Genomic DNA, 12,776 nt, shown 5'->3' on the forward strand with positions numbered 1-12,776 from the left:
TCTAGTTGTCTGACACTTATAGGTCACGAGGAAGATAATCCTAAGATGAAAAAAATTCAACCACCCTTCTAAAGTTAACAGATACAAGAATCATGCTAATGAAATTAACAACTTTCTCTAACCAGGACGGGCTACAGGCAATTCCCTCAAGACTCCAATGTATGGTCGTCGGGCCCATAAAAGCCGAACTGGAACCATCAAGGGCCCCATACAACAGGAAGGCATCTTAGATTCTCAGCTCCATTCGATCGGAAGCCATCTCAGACTCTCGACCCCATCAAGCTAGGTGTCATTTCAGACTTCAGCCCCATCAGGCAGGGTGCCATTTTAGGCTCCCGACCCTATATTTATGTGCTGACCAAAATACCCTCGTCTTACCTATTTACTCTAGGGGTACATCATGTAATTGCTCACTCCCATTTCTATAAATAGGGGGTTGAATAAAGATCACGCAATTTTGCAATTTTGCTGCTCACTACTAAGCTCTGCCCTTTCTTCCTTTCGGACATGATATATTGTTTAATTGTGTCTCACGGACAAATTTGAAAAAGACATTTTTTTTTCTTGAATCATATTAGCTTGCACTTTTTAATTCATAAAATACGGTACAATTTATCAAATTTTGTATTCATATTATTTGCCTTATTGGAAATATAAATAATTTCGAAGAAGCAATCATATCCAAAATTTTCTTTATCACAATTAGGTTGGCAAAAGCCGAATAATCAGATAACTAGTACACCCTTTTCTTTTGGTGCATGGTACCACCATTTTTTAAGAGAAAATATTATTTGTTTATCCGGACGATGGTGTGGATCACATTATGCCCCTGTGCTCAGCGGCGTGGTGCGATTCACACCGTTATTCAAACATATCATGTATAGATCTAATATTTTCTCCTTTTTAGCAATTTTTTGTCAGGCATATTCAAAAAAAAAAAAAAAAAAACACATTAACCCTGCACGACTAATAATACCAATAATTGATGCTTTATTATTATTTTTCTCATTATGGATATTGTTCATCAACAGCATATGAACATTATAATAAAGCTAAATTAAGTTTTGTACTGTTGACGCGACTTCCTTATTTCCATCACATTCTTTGGTGCTTTCATCCGAAGACCTGCATTCGCCTTCTTTACTCTTACTCCATAAGACGCTATAAAGTCCTCCGACCATCAAGATTCCGCCCAAAACACTACAAAAAATACATAATATGTAAAGATGACAATTAGGAAATTTTCTGCCAATATAAAAAAAAAAGGAGAAAAATATACATACATACCATTCAATTCTTATGCATTTAATTATCTAACGCCTAAACTTCAATTTTTACATACATGCACCTTCTTATTTTTGCATGAAGAGGTGTATTCCCTTTTTAAAAGTTAAAAATGATGATATTTCTTTTGTGATTGGGTTTGTGTGGGTTTAATATAAAAACTAAAGTTTAGGTGTTGGATATGTAAATACACAAGAATTGGGTGGTTTGTCAATAAATGCCCCATAAAATGTATGTATATATATATATATATATATGTCAGGACTCTATCTACACTTATATAAAGGCATTTACATACATGCCACACAATTTTTAACGTATCTAACACTTAAAATTTTTATATTTGCATGTAAATCACTCAAATTTTTTTACATCACATAAAAAATATCAAATTTACTTGATTTTTGAAAGCAGAATTAGCTAATTCATGCATCTGACACCAAAGTGTCATAAATGCAAACAAGAAATTTTAGGAGTTAGATATGTAAATACCTAAGAATTTTAAGATATGCATATAAATTAGATACGTACCACTTGATTCGTGCATTTACACATTTACATGCCACTTAATGTGTATCGGCCACTTACCCGTCGATCGTCGACCTCACTCCGGCCGGCCGCCTTGCTGTTCCGGCCCCCAACCCGAACCATGAAGGATGGACAAATACACTGAAGATTTACATGCCGACCACTCAATTTATATATTTATTTTTATATTTGCTTATACACCTCAATTTGCTTTTCCAGCAAATCACCCCCCGCTGACAACCTACCGTATGATTGTTCGCTGCTCCAATCGCCTCCAGGTGGCCACCAGCTCTCGGTTAAAACATATAAATATGTATATAACGCATATTTATGAAAGTTTTATGGTCATATGAGATTCCAAATGAAACTTTCTTATATCTTGTGTTTTTAAACACATACAATACTCATTAATCTTTACCTGCAGAAATATGTGTATTATCATTTTCAGATTTCAATGTGAAGGATCAAGGCCAAGGGGCTCAAAGAAGTTCAAGCATTCCTGAATCTACCCGACACTTGGGGAACTCAAACCGAAATAACACAACCAACAGCGATAAGCTCCACAAGGGATGCAACAACTCCAAGACTCCCCTCCAGGGCATGCTGTTGTTTCGAGATCTAGATATACTAGTATACACCAGTTGATGTGGTATATATATATATATATATATATATAAATCAAACAAGAGAACGATCCATGAAGCGAAAAATAGAACAAAAAAAATTCACACCATAAAACAGTAACACCACAGCGGAACACTGAGATTTACGTGGTTCGACAAATTCAAAGTATTTTACTACTTGAGAAATTTACACCAGTCGATCACCCCGACTTACAAAAGGAATCTCCCACTAGAGGAATCTCTCACTCTCACTTCGTTGCTCTCTCTTTCTCTCTCTCTCTGTTCTTTTTTTACACCGAGATACACCAAAAAAGATAAACTTATAAGAGAAATAAACTCAATTTCTCTTCTATCACAAGCCACCAAGAAGAAGCCAAGGGAGAACAATTTTCTTCTTCTTCTTTCTTCTTTCTTCTACTACAAGGAACACCTCTTTCACTTCTCTTCCTTCTATCATGAGGAAGCCCGAAGAAGAACACCAACTGTAACTTAGAAACCCAAAGTGACACATCCGAAGCCTTTTATCACGAATAGAAGGAAGCAAAGGGATGCTTTGCTTCACAACAGAGGAAGGCGGGAGCGGTTGGCGCCCACGGGTCTCGGTTCTCGAACTGGAGCGGGAGACGCAAACGAGAGATCACGACCTCGATAGGGTCAATCAAATAACTCCTAGAACTTGTTGATTCTACAAATTTCATTCAGTCTCATCCATCCTTTCAGATCTTTTCCCAATAACGGAAGATGAAGTTTCTTCCCATAAAGATAATCCTCTATCTGCATTCTCAAATAAACAAAATTCGTGTCATCAAATTTCTCGATCTTTGAAACCATCACTTCATCTGCAGTCATCATTCTTCCTCAAATCTGAACAAGCCTCTGATACCAGTTGTTGTTGTGAGATCTAGATATACCACTATACACCAGTTGATGTGATATATATATATATATATATAAATCAAACAAGAGAACGATTGACGAAGCGAAAAATATAACGATAAAAATTCACACCAGAAAATAGTAACACCACAGCGGAACACACAAATTTATGTCGTTTGACAAATTGCTTACATCCATGGAGTTATAGAGAATTTTAGTACTTTATACCAGTCGATCACCTCGACTTATAAGAGGAATCTCTCACTCTCACTTCGTTGCTCTTTCTTCTTCTCTCTCTATTATTCTCTTTCTACACCAAGATACACCGAAGAAACTCTACACCGAGATACACCAAAGAAGATAAACTTATAAGAGAAATAAACCTAATTTCTCTTCTGCTATAAGCCACCAAGAAGAAACCAAGAGAGGACAATCTTCTTCTTCTTCTGTCTTCTTCCTTCTACTGCAATGAACTACCTCTTGCACTTATCTTCCTTCTATCCTGAGGAAGTTCAAAGAAGAACACTAACCGTGACTTAGAAACACAAAAAAAGCCATCCAAAGCTTTTTATCACAAATAGAAGGAAGCGAAGGGATGTTTTGCTTCACAACAGAGGAAGGCTGGAGCGGTTGGCGCCTACGGTTCGCGAACTGAAGTGGGAGACGCGAACGAGAGATCGCGACCTCGATAGGGTCAATCGAATAACTCCTAGAACTTGTTGATCCTACAAATTTCATTCAGTCTCATCCATCCTTTCATGTCTTTTTCTCAATAACGGAAGATGAAATTTCTTCCCAAAAAATTAATCCTCTATCCGCATTCTCAAATAAACAAAATCCGTGTCGTTAAATTTCTCGATCCCTGAAACCATCACTTCATCTGCAACCATCATTCTTCCTTAGATCTGAACAAGCTTCTAATACCAGTTGTTGTTGTGAGATCTAGATATACCACTATACACCAATTCATGTGGTATATATATATAAATCAAACAAGAGAACGATTGACGAAGCAAAAAATATAACGATAAAAATTCACACCAGAAAACAGTAACACCACAGCGGAACACACAAATTTATGTCGTTTGACAAATTGCTTACATCCATGGAGTTATAGAGAATTTTAGTACTTGGGAATTTATACCAGTCGATCACCTTGACTTAGAAGAGGAATCTCTCACTCTCACTTCGTTACTCTCTTTTCTTCTCTCTCTGTTATTCTCTTTCTACACAGAGATACACCGAAGAAACTCTACATCGAAATGCACCAAAGAAGATAATATTATAAGAGAAATAAACCTAATTTCTTTTCTGCCACAAGCCACCAAGTAGAAGCCAAGGGAGGACAATATTATTCTTCTTCTTCCTTCTTCCTTCTTCTTCCTTCTACTACAATGAACTACCTCTTGCACTTCTCTTCCTTCTATCCTGAGGAAGTCCAAGGAAGAACACTAACCGTGACTTAGAAACACAAAGAGAGCCATCCGAAGCCTTTTATCACAAATAGGAGGAAGCGAAGGGATGCTTCGCTTCACAACAAAGGAATGCGAGAGTGGTTGAAGCCTACGGTTCGCGACCACTGGAGCGGGAGATGCGAACTAGAGATCGCGACCTCAATAGGGTCAATTGAATAACCCGCAGAACTTGTCGATCCAACATATTCCATTCAGCCTCATCCTTACTTTCATGTCTTTTTTCCCAATAATAGAAGATGAAGTTTCTTCCCATAAAGGTAATCATCTATCTGTGTTCTTTAATAACCAAAATCTGTGTCATCAAATTTCTCAATCCCTGAAACCATAACTTCATCTGCAGCCATCATTCTTCATCAGATCTGAACAAGTCTCTGATACCAGATGTTGTTGTGAGATCTAGATATACCAGTATACACTAATTGATGTGATATATATATATAAATCAAACAGGAGAACGATCGCAAAAGAGTAACACACAAATTTACGTGATTCAGAAAATTGCCGACGTCTACGGAGTTGTAGAAGATTTTACTACTTGAGGAATTTACACCAGTCGATCACCTTGACTGACAAGAGGAATCTCTCACTCTCACTTCGTTGCTCTCTCTTCTTCTCTCTATGTTCTTCTCTTTCTACACCGAGATACACCGAAGAAACTCTACACCGAGATACACCGAAGAAGATAAACTTATAAGAGAAATAAACTCAATTTCTCTTCTGCCATAAACCACCAAGAAGAAGCCAAAGGAGAAAATCTTCTTCTTCTTCTTTCTTCTTTCTTCTCCTGCAAGGAACTACCTCTTGCACTTCTCTTCCTTCTATCCTGATGAAACCCGAAGAAGAACACCAACCGTGACTTAGAAACCCAAAGAGAGTCATCTGAAGCCTTTTAGCACGAATAGGAGGGAGCGAAGGGATACTCCACTTCTCAACAGAAGAAGGCAAGAGCGGCTGGCGCCTCGACTCGCGAACGAGACTCGCGAACGGGAGCGGGGGACACGAACGAGAGATCGCGGCCTAGATAGGGTCAATCAAATAACCCACAGAACTTGTCGATCCAACAAATTCCATTCAGCCTCATCCATCCTTTCAGGTATTTTCCCCAATAACAAAAGATGAAGTTTCTTCAAAGATGAAGTTTCTTCCCATTTCTTCCCATAAATGTAATCCTATATCTTATCCCAATAACACAAGCAACTCTAAAACTTCCCTTCGGGGTGAGCAACTCTTCTCTGACGACCAGCTCTTCCTCCGACGACTGGCATTTCCCTCCGACCAGCCACTGAAATCTGACTTGCCTCTTGACATAAAAACTTCAGAACAACATATCCACCAGCAGATGACAATAAAGATGCCAAAATCGAGCGTGAAAAACATCTAACATGGAGTATCATTAGCAAACTACATGTTCAAAATTTATTTGATTTATAAATTTCTTTGTCCTTATACCAATTGTCGCTACTAAGGAGCAAGAAAATTTGGGAACTTAATATGTATATAAAAAAAGTTTGCAGGGATCTCAAGGTGATTCGATGTTTGCTCTCGTCGAGTTGACTACCCTCGACCGACTTTTTCTTCTGAACAGAGGACTCTCATGGAAGACTACGACACGAAACTTTTCTCCTCCGAACGGAGGACTCTGACGGGGATATTTTTCCTCTCGACGAAGGATACCGACAAAAGACTTTTCCCTCTGACGGAGGACTCAAAAGAATGACTTTTCCCCCCGACAGAGGACTCAAACGAGGGGCTTTTCCCCCTGAATTATGACATTTTAGCAGAACACAACAATACAAAAGATTAAAATATCTTGTACTACTCCTCTTAAATCAATTGTAATATTGTAATTTACTTTTTAACCCCCTATCATTCATAAATAGGAGAGCCCTCTCTTGTAAATAGGTTTCTAAGCTCTCCCCATTTGTAATTTTTCAGGAATAAAATGGGTCCACGAGTCCAGAAATATACTTATTCGCTCCGATGGAGCAAGTATTGCTCTTCTTCTTTTCCTCTCTCTTTTTTTATCTCCCTTCCACGTTTTATTTTTTGGGCATAGTCTAAGGAACGTAATTGAATTAACATTATTATTATTATTATTATTATTATTATTATATGTTTGATTTGAAATAAATAAAATGCAGAATAAATTATCCTAAAAGTTATGTTATTTCATTTATTTGGAATTCACCCAGAATCTAGTAATTTTTCATATCCCAAATTATGGAAAAAATATTGTATGCGGATGATCAGTAAGTGTGAGTGAGTGTAATCAGTGTCTACTTGGAGCATGCACACCCCTAATCCACATGTACGAATGATCACACATAATATTTTCTCCGCATTATTACCACTATATTTATTTGACACTATTTGTTGCCTATTACTACTTGCTGCTCTCATCAATCGTTGTGTGCCACATTTCAAGGCATTTGAAATGCACCATAACAGACGACAAAGCTGTTTCTCTTCGTTTAATTTACAAAGAGCCAAATAATTATTATATTTATAAAATGCACATATTTCAATTATTCTATATTTTTAAAATAAATGTACTTAAAATTCATTCAAAAATAATTATTAAATATGCTAGTGAAAACATTACTTCGCGCATTGTTGTGGTATATATGAAATTTAAAACGATCGACTTTGACGAAGCAAAAAATGGAACGAGAAAAATTCACAACAGAAAAGAACATAGATTTCTGTGGTTCGAAAAATTGCCTACATCCACGGAGTTGCAGATGATTTTACTAATTGAGGGATTTACATTGTTTGATCACGTCGACAATTACATGATCTCCCACTTGTTTTCTCTCTCTTTACACCGAGATTCACCCAAGGGCAAAATCACCGAAGAAGAAGAAATACGTACAAAAGAAAGAACTTATTTCTCTTATACTATGTGGATGTAGGCAATTTGCCAAACCACGTAAATCTGTATTTTTTTCTGGTGTGAATTTTTCTCGTTCCATTTTCAGCTTCGTCAAAGCCAATCATTTTAAATTTCATATATATATACCACAACACGCATAATATTAAAACTAGTAATAAAACTAATGTAAGTAATGCTCATCATTGAATTAAAACAATGTTATTTCAAGTCTAATCATTAGGATTTTTACAAAGGCATGGAATAAAATATTTATCTTATCTATGATTCATAAGAAAATATTTGCATACCTCCCCAAAGAAATCACCTCCCCTAAGTAGAGTGATGAGCAAATTATGGTGAAAGCTAGAGACAAAGGAGTTGACATGGCAAGGAATACAGGGCCTTTCTTGTCAATGCACCAAGATTGCATGTAGAAGGAGCCGCCAGTAACAATAAATCCCTGCATATTGGTAATCATAAAATTACAATAATTATCTTAAAAATATATATAGATATATAAGCAATTCATATCTAGGTAAATTACTAAGGCATGTTTGTAATAATTTCTTTTTCTTATTTCAGTTTAATACATATTTATTTTGTGCATTTTCTTACATATTTTTATTTTGAGTACATTTAAAAATAACTAAATATATTATTATAACATACCAAATACATTTTATTTCAAATAAAAATCTAAGCAGAACAAAATAAAAATAAAAAAAATAAAAGTGATCTCAAATCTCCCCTAAGCAAATATATATCTAAGCTAAACTAACCAAAGATGTATAGATAACAAATTAATTAAGCTTAATTTATGTGTTTAATTGCATCTTTTTTATTTTTTATTCAGGGTATATTTGGGATGACTTCATTTTTTTGTAAAGATAATTACAAAACTATTATTAAAAAAACAATTTTTATGAAAGCCATCACGAGCATCATAAATAATCTTTTCTTAAAAAATCATACACCTATGTTTTTTAAAGCTACCATACCAGCAAATTTGGTTCCAAAACCAACTTCGCATAACAAAAATTTCTTAAAAACAACAAGAAACAATAACTAAATGGCTCTGCGGCAACCGTTTGAAAACCAAATCAGTAAAAAGGTTGCCCCAAAATGAACCTTAAGCCAACCAAAATGCAACATCAGAACTCTTACACAATAAGCAATGGCAACCAATCCCATGTCCAGCCTCAACTTCCACCGTGACATGTCCCTCTCAAATGCTACAGCAACCAGAAATGACTGTACTGCACTAAAAACGCTTTCTATGGCTGTGAAGAGAAGCTTGGAAGGGTACTCTTTCAATAACCACCCCTGCAAAATATAAAATTATTATGAATTGATCCAAAACCCATGATTTGTAAAAGCATGCTTCATTACCTGAAGCACTATCCAAAGTGACCAGGCTGAGTTTGCTGTAATTAAGAAAAAAGTTCCTTTTATCCAGTTCTTCTTAGAATGTGAAGAGCTATAATCTGCATTATTTTTGTGGCTTAGGGAATGGTGCTTTATCAAAGGATTTAGGTGAGGCCCAGAGTATAGGGCCATAGTTATAATTCCAGCCATGCATACTCCTACTCCCAGTATCTTTGATATCCCTGTCAGGCTCTTAAGCTTCAGAGTTTCCATTCTGGAAATTAAGGCGTGAAAACCATTGTAAATGAGTGAAATAGTATTCTGTTTGCATTCAGCTTATTAAAACATAATTGGAAGAAATGATAAGGAATATGTAACTGCACTAGTAATGGTGAGTTGTGGTGGACCCAAAGGTTACTGCTTGGACAGGAGATTAGTGCTTTAGAAAAAAGAATGTTGATTCTCCACCCAACATTCCACCACTTTTCTTTTTCAGAAATGCAACCTTTGTCATGGAATTTAATACGATTTGAAGAATCTTCATGTCATATTTTGCAAAAGTGAATTGTTGTGGTTAGCTGTTAGTTGGCCTTGATTGATTGAGTCAGATGAGAAATACCTAATAATAATAATTTGCAGGAGAAAAACGTGTCTGCACAATATAATGTTTAGAGAATAACTACTTTTCGAATTAAGCAAATTTAATAAAATTTACTAAATTTATTTTGATTTTATAGAATGATTTTTTTATTTATTTCATGAAATGTGGTTTTAGAAATGAATTTTGCTGTGGGCAAACCTTAAAATGTTAGCCATAGTGAAAGCAACAGATACTGAGAAAGACAATTCATGGTATTTTGTTTCATGTCACTATAAGAAAGTAAGGGTTCTTTTTATGATCAATTTGACTTTTATTTTTGTTTTTAAAAATAAATTTATTTAGTGTATTTTATGTATATATATTGATCTACATTTGTAAAAATAAATCAATTATTTTTAAAAATATTCAAAATAATTTTTAGATGACTTTCCTGTAAAATAAAGTTATTTTTTCGATTATGTTAAGGATCAAATCAAAATATAAATAAAACAATAAACAAATACAAAATTAAAAAAAAATGATAAATTGATAACAAACAACCTCTAAAAAGTGAGAAATATTTGTGTCTGTAATACGCAAGCAATTCTACATGCGTACTTCCTTTACCCCACAATATCACCATAATAACCTATGAATAACATCAAACTAGAAACCGCGAAGGTTAATGGAAGGTTATTAGGGTTATAAGTCATTGGAATTAATATCTCAATAACCTCCTAATAACCCCATAGTAACTGCGAAGTGGAGGTTATTGCAGGGTTATTACCCACACAGCTTTGTGTGCGTATTACGTACACAAATATTTCTCGTATAAAGGACTGTTCTTGATCACCGACAATAAATTACATACATACCTCATTATCAACGCTAAAAAGAATGTGATTACAGGGATGGAATTTGTCGCCGCAGAGGCAACTGTTGCAGAAGTATATTTCAGGCCAACATTGTAAATATTTAAGCTGAAAGTTATTCTAAGACAAAAAAAAAAGGTCAATAAATCAATTTCCTCATTAACATTAGTATACATAAAATGACAATAATTTCATCAAAAGATTAGCTCTTACCCAATCAACGCATGCATGAAGATCTTCAACGAGAGGCAAAACGAAAGTCTCGATGTTGTTCTCCTAATCACCATCACCATCAGTAATTTTAATGTAAAATTAAAATTACAAAAAAAATAATAATAATTTATACCTTTCGAAAATGATGGCAAGTGGAACAAGTAAAGTTGTGGCAGCCAATTGGCGGTAGAAAATGAATGTGAATGTGCTCAGTCCTTCATCCAACGCAGCCTTTGAGATCACGTACAAGCCAGTGTAGATCAATTGGATGACTAAGATGGCAACATAGGGTTTCTTGTCTCCCATGGTAGAATGTCAAGTTATATAATGCTGTAAATGATGAGAAGAGATGACAAGCAAATGAGATTTTCTTAAAACTTTGAAGTTGATTTCTTATTGTTTTAGTGGTGGTAAAAACAGTTAGTCAGATGAAGTGTATGCTCTGTTGATAAATTAGACAGTTTTTGTGTTAGTTTTGGAATTTATTTTTTTAAAAATATTTTTGGGAAAGCATTGTTGGAACTATGACTAAGAAAGCAATTCATAAAAAAAAATTGCTGGCAGTATATGTCCGGACTCCGGACGTAATATTTTCTCTCAGATTACACACCTAATAGTTTTTCCGATTTCAAATGAACAATTTAGGGAAGAATATTTACAACGGGAGAGTTTGACAACACCTTTTAATAGGTTTTATCAACTGATTTGTGAAATTCAGCCAAACACTAAAATGTGTGAGTTCCTTGAATTTATAAATTTTCAAATTTAAGGTATCAAATTTTGGTCTAGATTCAAGTTAAATCCATATTTACTAAATATAGTGGGAGGTAAATTTAATGAATTTATAATTTACAGATCTACTAAAATATGGTGAGAAAAAGTTGCCTACAATCGTATTTGTTAAAGTGGGATATTTGTAAAAAAGGTCTTCATCTAATAGCTTAAAAAAATATATTATTTTTTCAAATATTTCTACAACCACTTTTTATAAATAGTTGCAGCCCGACCTTAATACAGAGAGATGCATGGTCTAGCTCTAAATTGAATCCTATTATTATCTGAACCAAATCAAACTAGAAGAAGGAAAACCAACCCAACCAATCTGGTTTGATTTCTATAATCATTTAACTATTGGTCAGTTTGGGGCAACTGTAGCTTATTGGATAATCTGCTGATAAGCTGATTAAAAATAATCTGTTGATAAGCTAGGTGTGTTGATTATACAAATTTTTATTTTTTTGAAAAAGTCAGACCGCTGTCAGAAAGATGTCACCGCACCTACAAAAACACAGTTTACGCAAACAGGCCAGGTGCACTTTCAAAACGCCACCGCATCAAATAAACTGCCCCAAACCGGCCCTAAGTGTGGTTCAATATGGTTCAATCTAATCTTTCTAAAATCATACAATTTAAAAATCTAATCTTTCTGAAATTTTAATAAGAACCGATAAACATATAATTCTGCATGTTCGTTTTGTCATAAAATAAAAATTACACCAAAAAAAAAAAAAGAGTGATGAAACTGAAAGGCAGCGAAGCTCACCTTCAATGGCGAGTCGTCTCGGATGGCTTTTAGGGTTTAGGGAAGACGAAGGGAAAGCGCAGGAAGATCATCAGAGAGAGAGAGCTTAAATTCGCAATTACTGAAGGCAATTTAATGGCTTCTTTTGGGGACTCCGCAGATGGAAGGTGAGGCACAGAACCAGTTTTGCTCACAATATAGAGAAGATGAACGATTGGGTAATGAGTAATGACTTCTCCCATGTGACAAATACAGAAATTACCTGAATTTATAAGGCCCAGAAGCTATTGCTTACGTAGGAATATTTGCATGAATTGGTATATTTTATTTCTACTGGAAATTTTAAGGGTGATTTACATGGATGCCACATAGTTCTTGTGTATTTACATATCTAATAACTAAAGTTTAGTTTCTTACATACATGCCATATATTTCATTTTTAAGAGTTAAAATAGTGATTTTTCCTTATGTGATATGAATGATTTGAGTGGTATAAATATTAAAAGCAAAGATTAGGGATTATATATCTAAATATATAGGAATTGGGTGGTATGTATGTAAATGGC

General features: G+C 34.9%; 1 protein-coding gene across 2 annotated transcripts; it reads right to left on the reverse strand.

Annotated features, from left to right (window-relative positions):
* Positions 1-1,019: 1,019 nt before the first annotated feature.
* On the reverse strand, positions 1,020-12,437 carry LOC110026913 (WAT1-related protein At5g64700-like). 2 transcript variants are annotated; one of them, XM_020728123.1, is made up of 8 exons: positions 12,232-12,437; positions 10,822-11,018; positions 10,689-10,751; positions 10,479-10,583; positions 9,048-9,297; positions 8,823-8,981; positions 7,967-8,118; positions 1,020-1,200 (listed from the first exon to the last, which is right to left on the reverse strand). In XM_020728123.1, exons 2-8 carry the CDS (start codon positions 10,992-10,994, stop codon positions 1,053-1,055), a joined length of 1,050 nt encoding a protein of 349 aa, XP_020583782.1. In that variant the 5' UTR covers positions 10,995-11,018; positions 12,232-12,437; the 3' UTR covers positions 1,020-1,052. The 2 variants fall into 2 exon arrangements, with proteins under 2 accessions (XP_020583782.1, XP_020583780.1); XM_020728121.1 differs by having other exon boundaries at positions 10,479-10,595.
* Between the last annotated feature and the right edge of the window lie 339 nt (positions 12,438-12,776).

The sequence above is a fragment of the Phalaenopsis equestris genome, unplaced genomic scaffold (genome assembly GCF_001263595.1).
Source record: "Phalaenopsis equestris unplaced genomic scaffold, ASM126359v1 Scaffold000403, whole genome shotgun sequence".
In the NCBI taxonomy this organism is placed as follows: Eukaryota; Viridiplantae; Streptophyta; class Magnoliopsida; order Asparagales; family Orchidaceae; genus Phalaenopsis; species Phalaenopsis equestris.

What these genes read in the sequence shown, in the direction of transcription:
- LOC110026913 (XM_020728121.1), bottom strand. Translation starts at nt 10,994, where the DNA reads ATGGGAGACAAGAAACCCTATGTTGCCATCTTAGTCATCCAATTGATC. An exon ending in TTCATGCATGCGTTGATTGG is followed by an intron (nt 10,596 to 10,688) that starts GTAAGAGCTAAT and finishes TTTTTGTCTTAG; the next exon opens with AATAACTTTCAGCTTAAATA. An exon ending in CACTTTGGATAGTGCTTCAG is followed by an intron (nt 8,982 to 9,047) that starts GTAATGAAGCAT and finishes TATATTTTGCAG; the next exon opens with GGGTGGTTATTGAAAGAGTA.